Source organism: Anomalospiza imberbis, chromosome 5 (genome assembly GCF_031753505.1).
Source record: "Anomalospiza imberbis isolate Cuckoo-Finch-1a 21T00152 chromosome 5, ASM3175350v1, whole genome shotgun sequence".
NCBI classification, from domain to species: Eukaryota; Metazoa; Chordata; class Aves; order Passeriformes; family Viduidae; genus Anomalospiza; species Anomalospiza imberbis.
In genome coordinates, this window is record NC_089685.1 from 21,001,707 (window position 1) to 21,027,019 (window position 25,313).

The 25,313-nt window shown below is 41.8% G+C and overlaps 1 protein-coding gene across 1 annotated transcript; it reads left to right on the top strand.

The window, feature by feature from the left end:
• Positions 1-11,310: 11,310 nt before the first annotated feature.
• On the top strand, positions 11,311-24,317 carry GPR37 (G protein-coupled receptor 37). Its single transcript, XM_068189838.1, has 2 exons — positions 11,311-12,147; positions 22,512-24,317. The coding sequence occupies exons 1-2, from the start codon at positions 11,437-11,439 to the stop codon at positions 23,328-23,330; spliced, it is 1,530 nt and encodes a 509-aa protein (XP_068045939.1). The 5' UTR covers positions 11,311-11,436; the 3' UTR covers positions 23,331-24,317.
• The last annotated feature ends 996 nt before the right edge of the window (positions 24,318-25,313 follow it).

Consider the following 25,313-nt stretch of genomic DNA (forward strand, 5'->3'; position numbering starts at 1 on the left):
TTGATGGATTTGCTATGACAGATTTGGTGCTTATAAAATCTTCAACCCCACCGAATTTGGTTTTCCTGCAATGATGGCTCATGGGAAACTCGGATCACTTCCATTAGCAATGATGCATTGGTAACATTACTGTATTCAGATATGGAGAACTCAGCTTAAGATTTTTACAGCAAACACAGAGAAAGGAGGGTGTTTTCTTGGATGGACTCAGGACAGCTGCTGTGCATTACTTTCCAGCACAAAGATACCTGCAATATTTATATTTTTCCTTCCATATTGCCAGCCTTCCTTCAGAGTTGCTCAGTCAACACCCTGTATTTTTCAGGGAATAAAGCCTCTCTCATCACCAAGAACACTCCAGGGCCCTCTAACAAGAAACCCCTTCCCCCATACATGGCCTCTGAGTCTCACATCTGTCTGTCTGAAGTCATTAATCCAAAGACTTCTATGGAGGCGGGATTCTCACACTAACAAGCTGGCAGCTTGGGTCGTGCTCTGTTTTCTGGCTCTGGTTAAAGCCTTCCTTGCGAGAGGTTAGAAAGAGCAGCCCTTCATTTTAAGCAATGTTCCAGCGAGTGACTTGAGCTGAATGATGGGTGCTTTTCAGACAGGCTCAGCTTGAAAACAGAAGGATCTTCACAAACATAACAGCCCAGCCCTTTCCTATTTAAAATATTAATTAAATACATTTTGAAAATTCTTCACATAAATCACTGCTGCTGCTCCTTACCTTTATAATGCGGGAGGGGATGTGGCAGAAGCCTTAGCTCACAACAACATACAGTTCAACCAGGCTCATCTATGACACACGTGTTCCACATGAAATGCATATGTGTTTCACTCTACAAGAAGCTAACGTTTTGCCAGCACACAAATGAAATACAGTTTCACAGTGGATGCTAAGAAAGAAAAAAAAAAACATTTCAAAAGAGATAATATTCATTTCACAATTAGACTTTAATAATCCTTAACTTTCATTCTGGAAGTAAAGGTAGGGAGAAAAACAATTGCCATTACCTTTCTTTCAAACCATAGTAATTTGAAAGTGGATTCAAGATTATATTATTTGGAAATTTGAAATACTATTTTTTAAAACAATTGCAAACACATCTTCAGGCCAATAATATATTTTTCTTCCAGAAAACATATGGCTTTCTCTGCTGTTCAGACTTCCATGGAATTAAGTTCTTTGGGAGGTCAATAACATATTTCTAAAGCTCTTTACAGAGATCAGACTGCAGCCTTGACCTTTCCTTTCTGGTCTCCTTGTGCTATGAACTACACATATTAAAAAGCAGCTAAAACAAGACAAGTGAGTTTTCCCTGATAAAAGAAAGTTGCTTATTGCCAAACACCATCTAGCATGGCTCTGTGACACCCCTCAGGAGGAAAGACAGCTGCAGATGAGAGTCCGGAGCACTATTTTAGTGAGCATCCCTGAACCTCAAAGCAGTTTTCAGATTCAAAGTACCTAAAAGAAAATTTACTTTAACTCTGTGTTTTTGCTGGCTTGTTTAACAAAGAACAGCCACAGCCAAAAATGTGTCCCACTGTACAAGTAATTTACTTACTACTCAAGTGAAGAGATTTCTGCTAGGGAAATGACCATGCTCTCAGTGTCAAGATATTTTTAGTCTTGTAAAAAGTATCCTAGAATTTATTACTGGGCACAGATAGCAAGTGCCTCCTAATGATATTTTATTTGACAGACATATTCTGGTACCAAAGGGCATTGCTTAAATCAGGGTATCACTGATGATTTTAAGAGAAAAATATACTAACTCATGCAGCAAACTGAGGTTTACACCTATACAGAAATATGTGCTGAAGCTATTTATGTAGAAAAAGCACAGCCTAATTTAACATCACCACAGACAGCTTTTACCAACACCCTCAGATGCCTTCTGTGGTCCTGCACATCTGTGATTCATAAGACCAGCGACAGAAGAGCTGGCATCCCTGACTGCTTCTTCTCCTTAATGACCTGCTGACATTACCTATGACTTTATACCATGCCCTCATTAACAGATGCTGGCAAATTGGAACAATGCTATAGAAGGCTGCTATTTCAGCCTTTGAAACAAATACAGACATTTTTCTAAAACAGACCATCTACATAACATAAAAATGCACAAAAAGTAACCTGCCAGCTGCTGAGATGCGGTTAGCGGATCTCCTTATTCCCTGTCATTCTTCACAAGCTATCAATTCATCATGCGATACAGAAGTGGGAGAGAGGAAAAAGAAAAAAAAAAAGAAAAAAAAAGAAAAAAAAAAAAAACCAAAGCAAACTAAAACAGAAAAGAGAACCCTAAGCCAAAATATGACATTTGACAAGTAAGGGTGTGATAAAAATTAATTGTCTACAACTTTAACAAGTTGATCTGTTCTTAACAGAGAACAAATAAGTCATGAAAGGGAGAATGTGGATGACCTTTATCATAGTTTTAAATAACTCTTCTCCCTAGGGTGTTGTGTTTACTTCTGACGACAATACATACAGTGGGCTACTCTTCAGGGAAAAGATGAACTTGTATGAGCAACAGCAGAGCATAAAATCTTGCGCTTAAGCTGAATGTATAAATATTCCCAACACCAGGGAATAACCAAATTCCTGCAGGACGTCTTGAGCAATGAAAAGGAAATATACTCTTACAATTTCGATAGACTTCTGTCAAAGTGTTCAATAGCTGTCATGATAAAGCCAAGAACAACTTAATGATACCAAAGGGATATATTAAAATATATAAAATAAATGCAAACATGGTTCAAATCTAGGGCTTCTTTGGTGGGAGAGAAGTGGGCAAAACTCACATTCTCCACATACATGTATTTATTATTTGTTCCCATTGAAAGCAGGTTTGACTTAAAGCAAAGTATCATGGTTTTACCACAGCCGGCAACTTAGTACCACATAGCCCTACACTCACTCCCCAGCCCTCCTTCCCTGGTGGGATGGGAAAGAGGATCATGAAAAGGTACAGCCTGTGGGTTGAGATAAGAGCATTTTATTAATTAAAATAAAGAAAAATATTATAATAGTAACAACAGTAATAACAGTGATATAAAACCAAGAGTGGACTAAAACCCAAGCAAAACAACTGATGCATGAGACAACCACTCATCATCCACTGACCAGTGCCAGCCCATCCTCAAGCAGCTCCCAGGCAACTTCTCCCATTTTCTATACAGGGATGATGTTCTATGGTATGGAACATCCTTTTCACCCGTTCAGGTCACCTGTCCTGGCCATGTTCCCTCCCATCTTCCTGTGCAGCTCCTCACGAAAAGTCCTTGACTTAAGGTAAGCAGTAATACACAACAATTAAAACATCAATGTGTTAAAACATTCTTCTTGTACTGAATCCAAAACACAACACTCCACCAGCTGCTAGGAAGAAAATTAACTCCATTCTAGCCAAAATCAGGACAAGAAAATTAACTCTATCCTAGCCAAAAACAGGACAAGAAAGAAAAAATTGCTATAGATACCACAAAAGTAAGAAAAACAGTTGTATCCAGTCAATTAGCTCACATTAAAGACATCCTTGAGTGCACACTGAAAAAAGTAAGCCCTCAAAAACTATTTCTGAAAAGTCATATAGCATAGGAAATATAGCCTCAAACATCAATAAAGGGAAGAAGTGTGGTTTATTAAACAATGAGTTTAATTTCAAGCATATTTTGTAATGAGAAAGAGCACTTGCTGAGGGAAAAAAGAAAATAAACAGAAAAAAGAAACAGAACTCATAACTCCAAAACACTTCTCTAAACATTCAAAGGATAATGGTACAATGAGCAATAAGCAGCATGGGTTCATAAGGAACATGTCGTGCCAAGGAAATGTGATTGCTTTTTTGATAGAACTGCAAAAATCCTGGATGAGAGATACACAGCATGATTTTAATAAAGGATTTAATACAGTGTCTTACTAAATCTCTCAAAATGAATCCAAATTGCTTTGGACATAAGCACTGTCACGTAAATTGAAAACAGGTTGAAGGATCACAAACACTGGCTGATGGAAATGGCAGCAGATTGTACTAAGTTGTGGGGAAGTAGGCAGTGAGTCTACTGCAAGGTATGAAGTGGTTTCTTATTTTAATAACTTCATTATAAGCTCTAAAGAAAGGTAAACAATATGTAAATTACCTTGGCAGATGAAACTACTGACAGTAATGTTAAAGTGACAGAAAATAAAAAACTAAGGTCTAAATTGAAAAAAAAAAAAAAAAAAAAAAAAGTGAAGTACCAAGCTACTGCATTGGAGAAGGGAGACCCCACAGGAGAAAAAAACAAGCATCTTCTACAATCAAGGCAATGGCCTACACTTAGCTTAGCAATGAAAGGGTAATTAATATATGTTATTTATGATACATATGACTGTTTGGAGTGCACCTCATTGGACACAAAAGTTAATGCATGTCCAAGGCACATATTTAGTAGTTTAAAGTGGAATAGGAAAGGAGAAAATAACCTGCCTGTAAAATCATTAGGTTTTGTTAACTATTAAATACATTTTATCATACTAAAATACAGAAAAAATTTGAAATGCACACGTAAGGGAGAGACAGGGACCATAACACCAGGAGATAACAACAGGGGCTAGGGACAAATAATCTAAAGATGTCTGCTCCATGATTTCAATGGATGAGGCAGTGTCTATGCTACAGACTCTCCCGTCTCTATTCTATTCATTAAGGTCTTCTTCTTTTCCTCATATTCTCTCAAGTGAATCCCTTCTTCCTCACTTATGACTTTTCTTTTTCTGCCAGCCTTCTTGATTTCTCTCCCTCTTTGTCTTTTGGAGTCTTTCTCAGCTCCTGTCCTCTCATTTTCTTAATTTATATTTAAAGCTGCAAAAGGCTGCTTAAAACCAGCTACTGAGGTGCCACTCAACTACTTCTGCCACTCTGAGATACATGTGATCACCCACTCTTGGCTGGACTTCAGGCTGGGTGAGAGCAAGTGCTGCTGTGCTGGGCAATCTTGGCCAAACAAAGGACAGCAGAGCTGCCAAAAACTTTTGAAATTCTCTGGAATTTCTCAGTATGGTTGCAACTGGAAATAGTGGAGCTCCCATTCTTCCATCAGTTTCTCCACAACAGCTGTGAAACCTTTGTTATGGTCTCAAAAATCTTCCACAGTTCATGGAGCATAACTAAGAAGTCACCACAGTTCACATCTTAATTTCCTTTGAACTTCAGGATTGCATTAGATAACAAACTAGGGCAAGTAGTGACTCACAGGAGCAATGTTCACGCTGAGTATCTATATCACAATGGCAGACTTGAAACTGTGTGGGGCTGCATTCTTTCCCCAGGTCCCGTGCAGCTCCAGAGAGCCTGGAATGGGGCTGCTTCTCTCGGGACCCGGGTCTGCCACTTGCTTCCGGGCGCTTCTGCTTCTGCGCATCGGGGTGGGCTGGCTGCGTTCTGCTGCCGCGCGCGAAGGGCAAGGTAAACAGGGAAGGAATTGTCCATTCTATCTGCGTGGTTGGCTGGAGGGCTTTATTGACGCGTGGAGCTGCAACGGAGAAGCGCAATTCGCTCCCGAGCGCCGTGTGGGCAAAATGGCACCGAACAAAGGAAGGAATGGAATTTTATAGGGGGCGGGCCGAGGGAGGCGGAAGCCCCCCTCGCCCAATGCGGGCAGGCTACGAGGGAGTGATGTGGACTGGGGTAACCAATGGGGACGCAACAGGGGTGGACACGGGGCTCCGGGGCGAATGGGGTTGTGGGGATGGGGTAACCGACAGGGAGGTTTCAGGAAGGAACGGGAGGTGGTTACTGGAGTGACAAGGGGAAGCTCCAATAGTAATTGACCCGTAGCGAGTGGACCACCACTGGAGGAACAGGGGTGTACAAAGGGGTACACAGAACCGGTTAACTAACATATATCAGAACCCCTAATCTGAACCCAACCCCGGGATGCAACACTTTGAATATCAGTTTATGCTTTTTAGGGTTTATGGCTCCGATTCAAATGAGTTGAAATAGTCAAACTCATAAATATAGAAAAGAATATTGTGTATAAAGCAGCTATCAAAATCAAACAAAACCCCACACAAACAAACAAACCACCAAATTAACAAATATCTAAAAATTCTCTGAAATGCAATGATCAGAAGAATTTCACCATTGTGGATGCTTAAAGAAAAATCTCTAAGGCTGAACATGACCTAACACTTTCAAAGTCTGTAAAGGTTTAAACTGTGTCTATATGACTCTTATTGCCTTTCAACACTTCTTACCAATTACAGAGTGAAAAACTCAGATAAGATTTTAAGAAGGAAAGATTTTATTATTTTTGCACTGATCTAAATTTCATAGCCAGTCAAAGAAAAAAAAAAAAGCAGTCTTTGCATCGCAACTTTAGTATTGAGACCTTTACTGTTTGAGTACTTTCTGTACAGAAAATTGCAAAGATGATCATAAGGGTAAAACTGATGATGCTAACAGGAGACTAAAATAAATTGAATTTTTGTGGATGGACATCACACATTGGCTTTACCTCATTGTCTTAAACTATATTCTATCAAGGATATCTACTAATAATAGATACTATTTCCCACAGTTCTACATCATATAGAGATAACTTATCCCTCAAGTCATTCACCTTAAAAAAAGAATTCATGCCTTCTCAATCTAATGAGCACTGTTGGTAAAAAGTCAATACCTCATTCTGCCTTTTGGATAAAAAAAAACAGAAAATCAGCAATGCAAGTATCAACCACATCGCAGTTTTCCATGTTACATATATACTTGGTTTTTTATTACTAATTGTATTGAAGAGTTGCTGAAACTTCTCTTTTAAAACAAGGATAACTTATCTAACAAATCTATTTTGACTGTGACATGAGCACTGACATTTATCCTTTAAAACGGAATTCAAACTTTAGCAAATGAGAAAGGTTAAAGGGAAAAGCATTATAATTTAAAATGTGAAACTAGACAGGAAGAGCAATCTATACTCAGGAGCCATCAGAAGGTTTCCTAATGATGTCAATAAATGCAGAATCAAAATACTAATTACAAGAAACTTACAATATTATCATTAAACTTCAAATTCTTTTTGAAATTAAATTTCAAAATTTTCAGCATTTGTTTATTGTTATAGAGCCTGGCCCAACCATATAAGAAACTGAATTCAAAACCAAAATTCCTCCTGTTAATTAGAGCGTGTTTATCTGCCTGAAATAAAAAGCCCACTGATACCACATCATAGTATTATGCTCTCTCCAAACTCAGATTTTTATAACAGAATACACAACAAAATCCAATGAGATGTAAGAAGACAGCATAAACAAATCTACTTTTTTTTATAGACAAAAAAGTTGTCCTATTAAATCTACCTAAATGAGAAAGAAGAAACAAGTGTAAAGTAGCTGAGCAGACCGTAGTTCAAAACCAAAAAGACAGAAGTTGTTTTGGGAAATATACTCTTTCTTCTTCAGTGGTGAACTGTTGAACATTGCTAACAGTATTCTGGGCTGCAACCAAAGTGTGGCCAGCAGGTTGAGGGAGGGGATTCTGCTCCTCTGCTCTGGTGAGACCCCACCTGGAGTGCTGTGTTCAGCTCTGGGGACATCAACATAACAAGAACACGGGCCTGTTGGGGCTAGTCCAGAAGACGGACACAAAGATAATTAGAGGGCTGGAGGACCAAGACAGGCTGGAGAAGGAAAGGCTCTGGGAAGACCTTAAAGCACCTTCCAGTATCCAAAGAGAGCTGGAGACATTTCACAAGGACAATGGGGAATGGATTCAAAATGAAAGAGAGTAGCTCTAGATTAGATATTAGGAAGAAATTCTTTACTGTGAGGGCAGTGAGGAACCAGTTCCCCAGGGAAGTTGTTGATGCCCTGTTTCTGGAAGTGTTCAAGGCCAAGGTTGCATAGGGCTCTGAGCATCCTGGTCTATGGAACGTACATGGCAGGAGGGCTGGAACCAGATGATCTTGAAGGCCCCTTCCCACACAAACCATTCTGTGATTCTATGAACCCTGAGGAGCAGTAAAGAGAACAGCAGCTTCTTGCTGTTTCAGCTTCTTGCTGAAACACAGTAACATGTTCAGTATTACTTATTCAGGTAATAAACACTGGAGATGTCAAAAAACCCAGCAGTGCAGGCATTGAAAGCCTATTGATTTTTTTATCATAGATGAAATATCATAGAACACCAACAGAACAGAATGAATGTATTTGGAAACCTTTCAATTTTATGGTTCTTTTTTTTTTTTCATGTAGGAACATGCTTATTGGCGTTCCTTTTATAGATTTTGGCTGCAAAAACATCTATGAATTTTAGTTCCCCCATCTAACAGAGAAAAATGTTTTGGGTGTTTCTGTTTTTTTTTCTTTCAATATGTTATAAATATAAAAGTCTGCTTGTGGCTTTCAAGATCATTTCTAGGCTGATGCATGAATTGGTAGAAAGACTGCTAACTTCCTTAGCAGATCTGTGAAAGCCTGAATGAACTGTAGGCTGTATCAGAAAATAATGGAGTAGAAGCTTTATTCAAGAGAAATATCTTGTCATAAAAAGTAACAGAACTATTTGAAAGACATGAGACAAATGCACCATCAGCCCCAAAAAAACCCACAATGAACTCGTTCTCTAAAAAAACCCAAACACATAAAAACTCAGAAATTGTATGAACTGCAGCAAAATTTCAAAAAATATTTGGGACTAAAGATATTTGAAAAATGCAATTTTCAGACACTAACTTTCAGTATTTAACAGCAGCAATAGTAAACAGAAGAGTATCATAATGGCAAATTAACTGTTTCTAAAGCCAGCAAAAGACCTTTTTAGCTTGGCTGAATGCAATCCAAAATAAAAATCTTCTGTATGTGCTGTTCTTTGCAACAAACAAAATATTTAATGAACCACAAGAAATGCGACAAAGACAACAGTTTGTAAGACTTTTCTTTGTGTTCAGAAATAATTTTTCTCCATTACAAAGCAGGTGAAATGCCGACACTGGAAAATCTATGCACAACTCAGTTCTTATCTCACCATTACAGGATCAGTGATGTCAACCAAACACTGCTTAACCTTCTTCTTGATGATCCATATTTCTTGCATGAGTATATAGAAGGGCAGTATGTCTGCTAGCTCCTGTCTGCTCCTTTCATATAAAAGCCAGCAGCAATAATCCCCAGTAGCCTTTAAGAACAAGCAGGGAATTTATCATATCTGGTAGTAATGCCCTTTGGGACTCTTCAGGAAGAAAGGCACTGTAAATGTAAGCTCATTATCATCATTAACTCCTTTTATACACCAGCTGAGCTCAGAAGGAACAAATAGGAGAAAAATGTATGGGGAAAAAGGTTAAATACATTTGCCATTCTCTTCTTCTCCTGATACGTTTTAACATTTCCTAGTTAGTTTTTAATGTTCATTGATACCTTTATTAGATTAAACTTATTGTTTATTAGGAATTCTTAAAATTAATTTGGTAATTTTTTTCCAGGAGATTATATTTACATTGCTAAGGAGGAAGAAGAAAATGGCTTGACTCATATTTAGGGATATGCAACACAGCAGTGCCTAACTTACTACACACTCCCGTAAGCTCAGAAACACGTTATGGTTTCCACAGTTACACCTCACCTACATGTGTGAGAATGGTTTGAGAGAAGGAAAAACTCTCAGTTTGTCTTGTTTGTGTTTTCTGGGTGGCTGTCACAGACATTTTTCAAAGGAAAAATAGCACAACACCGTCTCAAGTTGCTTTATGGGAAAAATATTAAACTTTTAAACTAGTTGGGCATACTTTACAAAAAAGCTCTACAAAATGGCAACTGGCAGGGGCGATGGAGAATCCTTAAGGGTACTTATAATTTTACAGAGTTACTGCATCCAAATTCGGCAAGCTGTCACCTGAATGAAATAAAAATCAGAGAAACAAGAAGAAAGAACTGTGAAGTTTAACCAACTGTACAAATGAAAGGAAGAAAACCATACACAAATGTCCATAGCAGGAAAGAAATTTGTGGAGACGCTTCTGATGCTATTCCACTGCGGGATGATGTGTGAACACCATCTCCTTCGTTCAGCCCGCTGCTTCGTTTTGCGCTCTCCCGGGGGAACACGCGCCCCTTTCTCCCCGGCCGTGGCCTCTGCCCCTGCAGCAAGGTGCCCCCGCCGCTCCTCTGCCGTCCCGGTGCCGACAGCTCCCCCCTCCGCCTGCCAGCCACCTTCCGCTCCCACCGCCCGGTTCGTGCCGGGGCGAGACTCCCGGTTCCAGAGCAGGGCACTTTGCGCGCCTGTCGCTTCGCTCGGTCCCGCTGGCACCCGCGGCCCGAGGAGGGCAGCCAGACGCTGACACCAGGGCGTGCCTGTGAGCTGCAGAGAACCGGCGGCGGGGACGCATCCCCGCCCGGGGCCGTATCCCCGCAAGGAGAGCTCCGGGTCCGGTGGGGAGCGCAGGGCCCGGCCCGGCCCCGCACCGCCCCTCGCCCCGGCGGGCGGTGCCTCGGCCCCGCGGCGCCGCCGGGCGGCGCTTGCGCACTGCGGCCGCCGTGCCGCTCGCCCGCCTCCCCGGCGCGCCCCGAGAGCCGCGGCGGAGCCGGTCCGAGCCCGGCGAGCCGCACCGGGCTGAGCGGGGCCGCAGCCGCGAGGAGCCGGCAGCAGGAGCAGAGCCCGCCGTACACCAGCCCCTGCCTGCGCGGGGGCCGTGGCTGCCGCCCCGCTTCACTTGGTGCCCGCACGACTCGGGAGGCAAGAGCTGCCCCGAGGGGTCCGTCCCGGGGCTTGCCCGCCCGGCGCCGGCAGCATCTTTGGCGCCCTGGCCGTGCTCGCCGTCTTCTGCCCGCGTGCGAGTGCTCGGGGGTGCAGTGATCGATCCCGGCAGGAGTTTTGCAAAGCTCTGAAACACCTTAAGCTGCGCGCAACAGCCTGTGTTCTCCGAGGTGCTGGAGATGAGGAGTTAGTGTTCGCGACAGCCCGGCGAGGGGAGGTGTCTTCCTAAAGGGACCTTTCCTGAGCCCTAGAGCCACAGGGTGCCCGCGGCGGCGAGAAGACGCAAATGGGCAGCACGAGACCGGTGCGGCTGCTGGCGAGGAGGCAGCGGTCCCGGGAAAGGGCGGAGCGCCGAGGGGGGGTTCTCCCGGCGCTGCACTTGCTACATTAACTCGGCGCGTCGTAGACGGTGACACAACTTTCCGGGTCTGCCCCGGGCGTCGGCGACAAGAGGCTGCTCGCCGCTCCGCTCGTCGCGTCCCCAGCGCCGGCCGCTGCCCGCGGCGGACCCCGGCGGCAGCGGGAGTCGCGCTCCGGCGGCAGCGGCGTCGTGGCTGCTCCTGACCCGGCCCCGGCCGGGCAGGCTGTCCCCGGGAGCCGGGTGGGCATGTCTCCCCTTCCCAGCCCCGCCAAGCGAGGCGACCGCCGGGTCTGAAGGAGAGCGGGTGAGCCCCGCTGCCTCCCGGCCATGCGGCCCCTCCGCGCTCCGCTGGCCCTGCTCTGCCAGGTGCTGGGCGCTTGGGCTGCCTGCGCCCTGGCCCCGGACCCCGTCGCAGCCTCTGGGCCGCCGGCGGCCCCGCAGCGTTCACGCTCGCCGCTGGCCACGCCGCCCCTCGCCTCGGGCCGGCGGGCGGCCGCGACGCTCTCCGGGCGCGGAGCCCTCCCTCGCGGGGCCGACGCCGCGCCCGGCGGAGCGGCGGGGCCGGGCGGCAGCTGCGCGCCACGCGGGGCGGCGGGGACCGGGCGACGGCGGGCGCGGAGCAGCGAGCCCGGAACCGGCGCGGCGGCGGGGAGGGGCGGGGCGGGCGGCCCCCGCTGGCTGCCTCTGAACGGCTCGGCCGGCGGCGAGGGCAGCCCCGGGGGCCGCGGGAACGCAACGGGGCGCCGCGCCCGGCTGCGCAACCCCTTCTACCCGCTGACCGAGGAGTCGTACGGCGCCTACGCCGTCATGTGCCTCTCCGTGGTGATCTTCGGCATCGGCATCATGGGCAACATGGCAGTGATGTGCATCGTCTGCCACAACTACTACATGCGGAGCATCTCCAATTCCCTGCTGGCCAACCTGGCCTTCTGGGACTTCCTCATCGTTTTCTTCTGCCTGCCGCTGGTTATCTTCCAGGAGCTCACCAAGAAGTGGCTTCTAGAAGACTTCTCTTGCAAAATCGTCCCGTACATTGAGGTAACGTCCGTGGGTGGGGATACGCGCACCCCGAGCTCCTCTCCCCGCCGCTTCCCCTCCGCAAGCCTGAGCCGTCTGCGGGGCCGGCGCTGCTCGCCGTCATTGCTGCCGGCCCGGGGACGTCCCGGTGCGCCTTGGTTCGGGTTTCCTGGGTACTCTTTCGACGGAGCGGGGCCCCGTCCCGGCCCCGCAGTGACCGGAGTCGGCAGTGGTCGCACCGGGTCCAGCGGCACCGGGATTTCTGTGGCTCCCGCTGAGTGCGTCCGGCGCTTCCTGCCACTCGCACGACTTCTGCCAAACTTTCCTTGCTTCCTGTGACCCTGAAAAACAAGTGATCCTGTCAGAATTAGATAATAAGTTTTTTGCTTTGTTTATTTTAGTAAAGTGAAGATGAGTCAGGAAAACAGATGAAGGGCTTGAGGTGATCGCTTGTAAGGAGGTGATTCTAAAAAGTACCATCAATGGGATGTCTGGGCTCTTAACTTATATTTCAGTGTTCAAATCTCACGTTTATTTAGCTGCTGGTTTGTTTGGGGTTTTTTTTGGTTTTTTGATTCTGTTATTGTTTTTTTTTTTTTTTTTTTAAGACACCAGCTCCGTTTAAACTGCAGCTTCTTGGCAGTTGTTCAGCGGCTCTGTCAAAGAAGCTCTCAGACAGCTGGCCACAGTCCTGCCGGCAGTGCTCAGGTTGTCCGCTTTATTTATTTACTGGAACTGAACACTGAGGCTTTTGCTACGGTGGTAGCCTGGAGTTCTGGCTGGCTCTCCTGTATTCCCAAAACCTTACGTGCAACATTATTCTGTATCTGAGAACTGAGGAAACAACTGGTGGTTCTCTTGTCCTAAGAACGAGCTATTAGAAAAGAAACCCAAACAAACAAAAAAGCAACCCCCTATCCGCCTCCCAAAAAATCCTCAAATACCCAAGCTGTTATTAATACAGAGAGTATCAGTTTCAGCAGCTCATTAGTACACAGTAACACAGAATTAACTGTCAAATGATCCTGTGATATTTTAAAATGTTAAAAACGATGTGTGACCTGTGTAGCCATAATATTGACGCTGCTTCTTTCATCTGTTTAGTTTCTTATTGGTGGGATTGGACAAAGGGTGGAGCTGTGCTACGCTTAGTTGAATTCTAGGCCAGTACAATACCACTGCATTTAAAAAACTCAGAGTACACCTAAGTGATTTGTCCCTCCTGGGGCTACTGTGTTAACCAATAAAATAAAAGGGACCATTTTAAAAGTGACCATCTTATAAGTAACCATTTCATTTAAAATATATAGTGTAGTTTGTGTTTCAAGGACTTTCATGTGACATTTCATGCTTCCTAACCCTTTTTTGGTGCGTCCACATGCAAAGTTGAAATAGATCAGTTTAAATGATTTGTGTGGCCACACTGCTCATCAGAATTAGTTGCTTATGCTTTGCAGCTTTGGGCACTAAAGAGTTTTTCAAACTGAAAGTCGTTTAGCTGAAATGTAGTTGCTGAAATTCAAAACTGTAATCCCGAAAAATATTCAGCTGCTGCTATATGCCATTATAATTTAATGTTACCTTATTTTTTTCACTTTAAAGTTCTGTGGATGTCTAGAGTTGGTCTTATTCAAGAACTAGTACCAGTCCAGTCAGGATAAACTGGTAGCTTGGTCCCTGTGATAGGCTAAATTAATACTGGTGTCTAAAAGTAAAGCATTTTCCTTGTCCTTGAGGAAGTACAATTAACTTAGTTCTTAGTTCTTAGTTACAAATATAAAGAGGCCTAGCCTTAGGGTTCTGTGTTGCTCCCAGAATTGTATATTTTTTGCTCAGTGGTCATTAAATATAATACTCATGCATGTAAAGTATGTTCATCACCTTAAGAGGAGTAAGTAAAAGGCTGGATTTCCCTCTCTGTAAACTGTGGCAATGAGTGGCAGATACTGAACACTAGTGGATCATGAGTCTCCCTCTACAGTTCACCTGGAGCCTGGTACAAAGGACACTGTCCTATAAATCAGGATTTGACCCTGCTGAGGCAGAGAAGGCAGTTAGAGCAAAGGTTCACCGCTTTCCAAGTGTTGATCTAACCTCCCAGGCATTACACAGTGACACTGACACCACCAGGAGCAATGCAGATGTGTAGCATGTCATGAAATCTATCCCATGCGCAGCTGGTGCTCCTTGCTCTGTCAAGGATTGTTTACAGCAGTACATTCATCTGACAGCTGAACAACACTATCTTTTCCTTTCTAACTCACTTGGGCAGGCCCATCATCTTCTCACACAGAGGGAAAGGGTGAAGTCTTCTTAGCTCCTTGAGAGGAAACCTCAGGAGAGGTTTCCAGACCGTTGTGGAATACAAATAGAATCATCTTCCTGAAGATGGACACATTTTAACCTCTTGTCTGTATATTCTATAAGTTTGCACAGCGTTTAGTTCTTTTAAGAGTCTCTTGGTTCCATCTTTTCATCTTTTTTTTTTTTTTTTTTTTTTTGCATATGCTGTTTGGAGAGAGAGCTACACGTCTCATCTGGGCTTCTAGATGCACAAATATCTCAAGCATCAAAACCCCTTATTGACCTGAGTCTTCTGTCATACCAGCTTTTACTCTCAGAACTAGAGGAGATGGCTGATTATCCACAGCAAGTGATGCAGCAATCACAGCATTTTAACATAATTCAAGCATGCTTTGTGTTGTTTGAAGGTTTCAAGTGGTCCCAGGGAAATACCTTGCGTTTTCTTAGTTCAGCCTCTTGTGGCCAATTGGTTTTTATTTGTGCTGTTTTATGGATATTGTGTAGAATTCCAACAAAGCATCTGTTGCTAGTGATAACACATATGCATACACAGTCTGGGAAAAATGTTTTATGGTATCTTCCTGCACATTTGTATAGGTAAAGACTGAGCTTCCAGCAGTGGAATGTCTTCACAAATTTAATTTAAAGGGCAGTTTTCCCATACCTAATAAAGATTTCCTATGACAAATACATTAAGTAGTAATTTTACCTATATATTGTATTACCACTTTAACTTGTAACTACTAGTTTTGAGTGTACTGAAAAGGAGTTGAGAAGGGAATTTAAACAACTGATGCAGCTACTCTGCCTGTAAGAATGTGTGAAGATACGGTTCTCCTTTGCCATTTTAATAGTCTGCCACTTTTCTGTATGGTTCAGAAGTCTAGGTTTTGGCATGCATGTCTGAAGTGTTTACCTGCACACTGTTTTGTTTTTCATATACTTTTGTCATTATTACTTAGAATCAGGAGACATGAGGTAAATGACAATAGAAAGACAATGAATTTGGCTAATTCCTGCTGATGTGGAATCCTTTTGGTTTTGTTGAAAGCAGTCAGTCTTTTGAACTTTTGAATATAGTTCCAGTTTCCCTACTTACAGATTTATTCTAGGCTTTAATAGAAAGAAATATAAATGTAGACAAAATCTGTACTGTTACTGTGCTTTTAAATATTTTATAACTGTTAGTCATGTGAAGTTGCATTTTTTTCTTTATTTTATTTTAATGCTGAAAGCCAGTAATGAAGAGATTAAGTAAGTTGTTTAAGGCCCAAAGCAACTTGCACAAGATGACAAATGGATTCTGTCAGGTAGGACTAGAAACCTTCTTTCAGGCTTAAGAAGGAACTTTGCTTGAGTTGTGTGTATTTTGCTCTTGGAGGTTACACAAGAAGCTTTATTTGAGGGGGTTGCATTCTATGCCAGAAGATTGAATCAAGCTGCTTATACCCAAGTAAGGGTTTAGAATTGAGGAATGGTCTAGCATGAGGTTTTGCAGAGGCTGATTTACCATCCTGTGCAGTCCAGCACAGAGCAAGAAGTTGTTGAGGCCAGTGTATGGTACATAGCCCTGAATTCTGTGCTAGCAAACATGAGGCCCTCTGCCTCTGCCATACACCTCAGAAGGAACAGAAGGACAAAGTTTGTGGTGTCCCCATCTGGACCATATCATGCATACAAGACTGGTGTGATTCTAGAGCAGGCTGACAGTAAAAGGCTTTGAAATCTGATGCCCAAACTCTGCATTTGCTTTTGGCAATGAATTTGTGGCATCACTCCTGTTTTTTGTGGGCAAGTTCCAGCTCAGGAAAGCTATCACAATTAGTATTCTTAGTGGAAAGCATAAGGATTGATTTGGACTGAAATACGAATTACTCTCTTTCCCTGGAGCTGATCCTCCAGGGCAATTTGAGGTGAGGCTTTTTCCCACTTCTCTTTTACTTGACAGAGGTAAGCAAGAAGCGCAGAGAAAGTGGCCATTCTCTGCCTGTTCCAAAGCTGTGAGAAGAGATCCCTATTTTAAGTTTCACTTTAGGGAAGCAAATAGATTTTTAATGGGAGTTTATAAAAGCTGTGTATGATCTGTCTTTTCTGTGTCTTTTGATGTGCAGCATTTTCTTTATGTCTCTTCTTTGACTCTAGTCAGAGCTGTGCTCCTGAACCTCCAGTGAGTCCTCTGGGTCACAGACAAAGACAGAAATGTTTGTAGTTTCAAGGCTTCATCCTGAGAGTTTTCTAGGGCAATGGCTTGATGCATCTTTAACTGAGCAGAATATCTTCAGTGCATATCACACAATAAATAATTATTTAAAACTGAAGTATTAATATATCTCTGCCCTTTAGGTATTAATAGCATGATGATGATAGCTGCCATGTTGGTTGCTCTCTCAGTCTTTCTTTCCTCTGCAAATCCTGTCCTTAGGATGTTCTAAATTTTTGCTTTTGGCTAAACTTTGCCTGTGGCATTTCAGCATGGAAATGAATTTGTGTCAGAGTAGGTTTAAAATTGGGTCAGTAATATTTAAGTTACATATGTGTGGAGAGGAAAAGGCAGCATCTGTGATCCCAGCTCTATTGACTCTGCTCTGAACACTAGCATGTAATTTCTCCATATGACAGGATTTTTCCTGCAAAAAGAGGAAGAGGTAGATTTCTATCTGTAGCTCCATATTGCTACTATTAGGAACTAGTGCAGGAGTCCCTTGTGTAGTGTGATGAGAACTTGATCCTCAGTGGAGAGTGACACACAAAAAAGAAAAAAAATTAAATTTACCTATTTGGTAGTGTGATAGATTGCAAACAGGAAAATGAACAAAAATTAAATTCTTTTGTGTTTTGTGATATTTCCAAGCTTCTGGATAAGCATGTGATGTACTAGTGAGCATTTTCAGTGCCCTGTTAGTCTGTTGGCTTTTGCTTCCAGCAGAACTCAAGAGTGGCACATGGAAGTGGATTCTGATTCTAAACAGCATATCTTATGATATACAGAAGTGTAAGATATTAAGGGTAAATATCACATAAAGCATGTATGCTTTGTATCTCCTTTGTGTGAATGTTGATAGGACTTCAAAGGAAACAACAGTATTGTACCTGTTATTCCATGTGTGTACGATCATCTCTGTGATAGTAGATTTCAGAATTATCATCTCATCTTTCAGATAGGTGATGTAGATTTTTATTTGGAATGCATAAAGTAGTTGCTGATGTCAGAGCTATACCCTGGCCCCAGATCTTAGCCACTGAATTATTCTTGCCACACCACAGTAGTGTTTTCACGGCATGACTCTTCCCTGTTTTAATGCATAAAGCCATAAATGTTTAATAGCACTTCTTTTGAGAAATATAGATATATTTTTTCTTCTTTTAAAATAATGACTGTTTTTCTTGGTTTTGTTTTGTTTTTTTTTGGGGGGGGGGGTTTGGGGGGGGAGTGGAGTGGGACTTTTTTATTAAAATAACAGAAATCTAGATAAATAATACATAACTGTTTGCAATGGGTTGATCTTTTATTTTGCAGTAGTCTGTTCTTATTACTGGAGTCTGTACTGTAAGTGTAGAGTAGCACAAAAAAAGTATTGCAGTCTGTGCTAAATTTATTTATTTATCTTAGGGAAAACTGACAAATCTACAGGAGTCCCCCTGGTATGTTGCATTAACATGTTCAAAAGCTATGAAATTTAATGTGGATGTGGAACAGCCATAAGAAAATGATAAACTATAATGGCTTGATGAATAAAAAGTCATTTATATGATACAACAGGAATGGATATACAGAGTTCACAGGGTGTCACTGATAGCTCAGAGGTGGCTTTGATAGTAGTCACCAACCTCTTCTGTAGCTCAGCTTTGCCATTACAATGGGAAAATATTTTTCATACCCATCTCGTCTTGTAACAAAGGAAGAGTGCCATGTAGTTTTAAGAAATTCTTTGCTATCAGCATAAAATATATTCTGTCTTAGAAACTTCAGCTTCAGCTGATAGAAGGGTCTACTTCTTATAACACCTTTATTTTAACTTGTTCAATAAAAGCTTAGTCTACATTGTTTCCACTCACTTCTTCATCAGAATGGTCACTCTTATTTCCAGCCTGGAGTTGCTCAGAGCTGGTTGATTTCCATTCTGTTATGCTCACTGTCTTTTGGCTAAAGTACCTTTTGTATCTCATCATAGATTTTTTTTTGTGATAGCAGCAATATCACTTCTTGCTCTTAGTCTTACTGTATGGAATGACCCAACCTCTCTTTTTATATTCACTTACAGAATTTGATCTTTGTTGGTTTTTTCCCCCAAGTCAGCTTTTCTGAATTTGTTTCTGGCTTTCATTACTTTTGACCAGAAATTAGTGGGATAAAATTGAGTCTTATTTCCACAGCCATAACTCATTGTAATACGTCTACATCACTCTGCTGATTAGCCAGTCTCTGCTCCTGGAAGCCAGGGCCAAGAGCTGTGGGACCACAGCCAGGAGAAGAAGTAGGGCAGACCAGGAAAGGCCTGGGAACATTTTGGTATTTGTTAAAGTTTGTGAAAGGGGAACCAGTATGTTGGAAGAGTGGACAGGAGAAGCAATTATGCTGAGCATTTCATGAGCTCACTATTGTTCTCTGTGGCCTCAGTTCCCCAAACCAGTTTTGACACAGTTGACTAACATCTGGTGAGCTAATGACCAAAGGTTTATGCAATGTCTTGAAGGGGCATCACAGTGCCCACTAACTCTGTTAAGGCTTTTTAAAGAGCAACAGTGTTTAAAGAGATTATTTTGTACCAATAATGTCTTCCTCTGTGTGTGTGCTGTAGCTAGCAATCCCTTCAACAGCAGTTCTCTGCCCAAATGGTGCGGGTATCTCATCAAAGCAGGAGTTCCTTCACCACTTCCTCAGAGCAGATTGATGGTCATTCATTTGGAAATTTGGGGACTTTTCTGATTTCATGTAGTAAGAGAAAGTTGTAAAATTATGTCATCCTGAATGTCTAGAGACTGCAGGAGGCTCTTCAGTGGACAATAGGGAAATAAACCAGACAACTAAGTGATGATCAAAAACTACTGAGCCTGGTTTGCCCTTACCTTGCCTCATTTCCTGCCAGGTTGGTGGAATTAAGATTGGAACAGCATATCAGACACTCAGCTGTTACAAAAAGAACTCCATTAAAATCCATGTGGCCTTGCACCACTTCACAATTTGTTAATTTTTGCTTTACCTTCTCCCTGTCAAATTATTGATCTTAATTCTGAAGTTATTTCAAGGCAACACCAGAAAAGAAAACTTCTCTGATTTTTTTCACACTTTCAGTTTTACTCTAATTATTAGTATGACTGGTATGAAGAAATACACCTAAACTGAAATTGTGTGAACATACAGAATGCATGTCCCAGTTCTCACACATAGGTTTTGAGCAGTACCCGTTGATTTTGCTGGCTGTTACTCATAGTCTGCTGTGTGGAGTAAGTAATGCAGCCCTTGAATTGCTCTACTGCATTTAAGCAACTCAGCTAGAGTGAATCCATGATCATCTGCTTGAGTGTTTCTGTGTGGTTTATGTGAGTTTTCCATGGCATCACTATCTCTAGTAATCTACAGAAAATATTAAACTCTTGCTTGTTCCAGGGAAACACTGGCTTTGTTTAGCTTGTTTCATCAGTAAATCCATGGGAGGGTTTTCAAAGCCTCTTTCCAGTATTCTTAGTTGGTTCTTCTTGCTGTATATCCCTGTTTTAAGCCTCCAAGTTGCTGGTCAGTTAATGTGACAGGAACCCCGTAGGTTATGTTTCTTCATGGCAGACGTGTCTTCTTTCATTAGCCCAGCCCTAACAGCTGCAGAGTTTAATGTCTCGGGCGCTGTGTAACAGTCTGTTTGCAATGAAATGCTGAAGCAATACAAGTGTCTGCCTTGGGGTGGGGGGAGGCTCACGCCAGAGCTGAAAGGAAACATCTTCATGTACAGAGACTCAGGTTTTCTTCTGTTTTGCTGATTTTTATTTCAATCCCTGTTCATTTCCAGATCTCTGTTATTTCTCTGTTTCTTATAATTGTAGAAAGCTGAGTCCCGACCCTTTTGTTATTCATGTTGCATGTTAAGGCTAAAGGTTTTGCTGTCACTAAGAGATTTGAAGACTCCACGCACATTTAAATATTTTGAAAACAAAGTTGCTAATCTTGAATTAAAAAATCTGACTCTGAGCTGTGATACAGGAAAATCATATTTCATTAGCGATGTTTATCACTGTTCATTAAGATTTCCCTGTAACTATTTTTCTTTAAATGTTTTTATTTTTTGCTGTCTTCACCAAGCTTTCTTTGAATCTTGTCAGACAATTAAACTTCTAAATCAATGGTTGCATATTAAAAATCTTTACAGTAGTGCCTTGTCATTATTAAATATGTCTGGAAGCTAATTAGTAAGAGATTGCATATTACTTATTCCATCTTTGAGGAAGCTGGTTTAAAGAATTCTCCAACCAAGCCAACATCTTGCAGTTGTAATTCCAAGTGCCTTATATTTTTCAGTGATAGTCAATTTTAGCAATTTGATATGGCCATTAAATACTGAAGGTTGAAATTAATGATACATTTATATAATTGTGCATAATTGTGCTGTATATCTTTGAAGAACTTTTTTCAGAGATGCGTAAACAGTATTATTTCAATATTATGGTGGAAATCAGAAAGCATTTCTTCAAGTCTCCCTATATGAAATTTAAATATAGCATTGCACATCAAATTTTGATAAGCAAAATTATAGTGAACTGCCTAATATTACTTTAGATTTCCCAGTTAATTGCAGAGATATGGTTCATTCATTATAAAAGTAAGCATTCTTTACATGTATTAGCGCTATTATTTTACTTTTTTTTTCTTCACAACACATCAACACATTTTCAGCATACCACGTGTATGCAAGAAAATAAGTGAATTAAAATTCAACAGGGCACTTAGTCTTTCTCCAATTGAAGTTAATGGGAGTTCTGCTTTAAATTTGAACTGAAGTAAATTTATTGCTAATAGAATTAGGCCAAAATGTATATAGCCTTCTTGCAAATCTATTTTAGGAAATTAAATTATAAACAGGATAAAATGATAGGAAATGATGTTTCATGACAGCACAAATTTCTGTCCATGCATAGAATAATGATTATTAAAGCTAGAGAACATAAGCATTGCTCTGTACTTGTTCCTCACAGTATATAATTGACAGCTCTCTCCAATCAATCTTTTAATCATTTAAATAATGACATGTCTTCCATTTCTCCTAGCCTACAGTACACTCTCCCACAGAATGCTTCCTATGAAATTAAGCCTGGGTTTTCCTTGAATTTTTTCTAAATGAAATATTGCCTATTGGTTATATAGAGCCTAACCACTGTAGTGAAGATTGGTTTTGCACAGGCTCTGGAAGTCTGAGGATTTCAAACAGTTTCTTTGAACTCATGGTGGGGGATGACTTTATGCACCTACATCCTATCAAAATTTTGCTTAAAAGCCTAAGTCCACAAAAATATTTGGATCTTACTCAATTCAGTAGATACCTCATCCCCAGGGTTTCAAAGTTTTGTAGATATGGAAGGTTTAATGTTTTGATCCCCTGCATGCATAATGAACTTGTTATGTGGTCATAACTTCTGCTGAAGGAAGACTTTCCTGTCTCCCATTTTGACTTAAAATTCCAAACTCTGTGGTGGAACCTATCTTTCTGAAAAACATCCCTTAGAAAAAAGTGGGAGAGGAAACAGTTTTAAATTTTAGTCAATTCCTCTGTCTTTTTTTTCCCACTCAGTGTTGCACAGATGCTTGCTTGGATCTCCAGGAGAGGTTGACACCAAGCTGGAATAAGAATTTGTAGGCGAAAAAATAGAAGCATGTACTCTTTTTGGAATGCATGCTGGATGGTAGCTCAGCAAACACTGGAAGCTAAGTGCTGTCTGTGATGCTTCTTTTGATGGTGCTCAGCACCACAGTGTTCAACTGCTTCTCTTCCTCCCCTTTTTTTTCTCATTTTCTTTTCCCTTTTCTCCCCCACACTTTTTTTAACCTCCCTTAGACGGCACCTGTATTAACCTGTGCTGCCTTTCCTCCTTCCCAGGTGGCCTCTCTGGGAGTCACCACATTCACGCTGTGTGCTCTCTGCATTGACCGGTTCCGTGCGGCCACCAACGTGCAGATGTATTACGAGATGATCGAGAACTGCACCTCGACCACGGCCAAGCTGGCGGTCATCTGGGTGGGCGCGCTGCTGCTGGCCCTGCCGGAGGTGGTGCTGCGCCAGCTGGCCAGGGAGGACCCCGAGTACAGCGGCAGCCCCCCAGGCGAGCGCTGCGTGGTGAAGATCTCCACGGCCCTGCCCGACACCATCTACGTGCTGGCTCTCACCTACGATGGGGCGCGGCTCTGGTGGTACTTTGGCTGCTATTTCTGTTTGCCTACCCTGTTCACTATTACCTGCTCCCTGGTGACAGCGAGGAAAATCAGGAGGGCAGAAAAAGCCTGCACAAGGGGCAACAAGCGACAAATTCAGCTGGAAAGTCAGATGAACTGCACAGTGGTGGCTTTGACCATTTTATATGGATTTTGCATTATTCCTGAAAACATTTGCAACATTGTGACTGCCTACATGTCCACAGGGGTCTCTCGACAGACTATGGACCTCCTCCATCTCATTAGTCAGTTCCTTTTGTTCTTTAAGTCCTGTGTTACCCCAGTTCTCCTGTTCTGTCTCTGTAAACCTTTCAGCCGGGCCTTTATGGAGTGTTGCTGTTGCTGCTGTGATGAGTGCATCCAGAAGTCTTCCACAGTGACGAGTGATGACAATGACAACGAGTACACCACAGAACTGGAGCTCTCCCCATTCAGTACCATTCGTCGCGAAATGTCGACATTTGCTTCCGTGGGGACTCACTGTTAATTGACCTTAGGACTTTATTTCCTGCATCTTTTTCCTTTTTCTTTTTTTCACTTCATATTTTTCTTCTTGAAGCAAAATGCAGGAAAACAAAATCACTGTTAAAAAGTACTCTTGAAACCAATCTGTATTAACAGTCAGGCTTTGGAAAATAATTTCTTTGGTTATTAAAAGGAAAGAAAGAGAGAGAGAAGGAGAGCCAGCACTCAGTTTTAAATCATGAGATTTTGTATGGTGCTAGGATTTCATTGGTTGAGGAGAAGAATCCATATCAATCTGTTTTTATTTAATTCTGTAGTATTTTTTTTATAATCACTGTAAAATGATTATATAGACATTGTGGGCTTTGCAAGGTGTTTTCATGTAAAAGACGTGGTGGAAAGTATTTGAAGGTAGTTTTAATCCAATTACTGTACACTATTTTGAGAGGACTTGGGCTTCAGAGAATTTATAAAGTAGCGTAAAAATAAATGAGGTTTTATTCTTTAACTTGATTGTCAATCTACATTTAACAAAGACACCTATGAGTAGTATTTTATTCCTTTAATAAGTAAAAAAAATCTTTGCATATCATAATTTAGGTGGCAATATTTAATTAACAACTGAGTACTTACACTTGGAGGATATAATTAGAGTGTTTAAGGAAGATGGTTATAATGATACTAGATTTATAGGAGTGGGCTTTTTTAACGTTATATTATGAAGGTTCAATGTGCCTCATTGAAAATTTTCTTCTTAACCTGCAGGTATGCAAAATACTGAGTTATTTTATACTTCTTACCAAGAAACACTCACTTTATCACTGAATTTTGTGTTGTGTGATTTCAAAATCAAGATTCTTTCCAGTATGCTATTGGTTTTACATTGAGTTTATGTCCTCCATCTCTGTATATATAGCTCTTACTGGCTTCAGTGAGAGTCTCATTGCAGAGAAAGGCATTTTTTTTTTTTTGCCAGAGGTTTGCTGACAATAAATGTGAGGGACTGAAACATGTGGAGAGTGAATTCCTTCTATTTCAAAAGGTATAAACACACTTGGAGACCTGGGGCTTGACCTAGAGCCTATGGCAGTCAATGGAGAGGTTTCCATCAATTTCAGAGAGCTTTGAATCAGACTGGCATCTCCTATTTGTTCTGGGATGTGTATCATGAATATTAATCACAGGGGCTCTGTGTGCTGGTTCAGAACCATGCTGTTCTCACAGAGGCTGCTATTCACTAGCAGCCACAGCTCTGAAGCTGGTTTTGAGAGCCACTGTGTGTTTTGCCAATGGCTTCTTGCTGTCCACAGAGTTGTTAAAATGAGGATATGTCAACACTGTCAGCAACAGTGTGATATAGTAAAATCCAAAGTTATTATAAGCAAGCCAGGCTTATAACAGTCTCCAGGAGACTGCAAAATGCCTCTCCTTACCAGCAGAGCTTATATCCCCACTCTTGGCTGAAGCAGACATTCTGTTCTTGGCAGGCAAGCTGGCTTATATTTACACTGGGCAGCAGGCTGAAGTGTAGACACAGGCTGAGAAACTGAATTTTTTATAGATAGCTTGTATTTTAATACTAATTAAATAAATAATGCAGCTGTATTGAGCAGAAGGAAAATCTCATGCATTCATGCTTTGAAATTAACAGTGAGTATATCTGATGCAGTCTTACCGCCCTGTTGATACCTGCCTCGATATATGTTAAAGAGCTTGCTGTAACTTCTGGAAAGGACTCTATTTTTTTTTTGTAGATTCCAGACTTAATGTGTCTAATCTTGGTGATATTCTTGGGCAAGCAGTATTTCTTCTTTTTCTTTACCATTTTAACCTATAATAATTTCAACTGAAATTCAGTTGAATTAATTTCAGTTGAAATTAATTAATATGAATATGAATCTTAACACATATCCATGTGAGTTCTTCTTCTGACTTTTGAATCAGATACTGGGCCCTAGCAAGTCAGTCTGCTTTAACCACAGGCATTTGTTGCTGCTTAGAACTT

Bases quoted from the DNA above. Each gene is read 5' to 3' on its own strand.
- GPR37 (XM_068189838.1), top strand. From the start codon at position 11,437: ATGCGGCCCCTCCGCGCTCCGCTGGCCCTGCTCTGCCAGGTGCTGGGC. The intron at 12,148-22,511 runs GTAACGTCCGTG...CCTCCTTCCCAG, and splicing joins AAATCGTCCCGTACATTGAG to GTGGCCTCTCTGGGAGTCAC.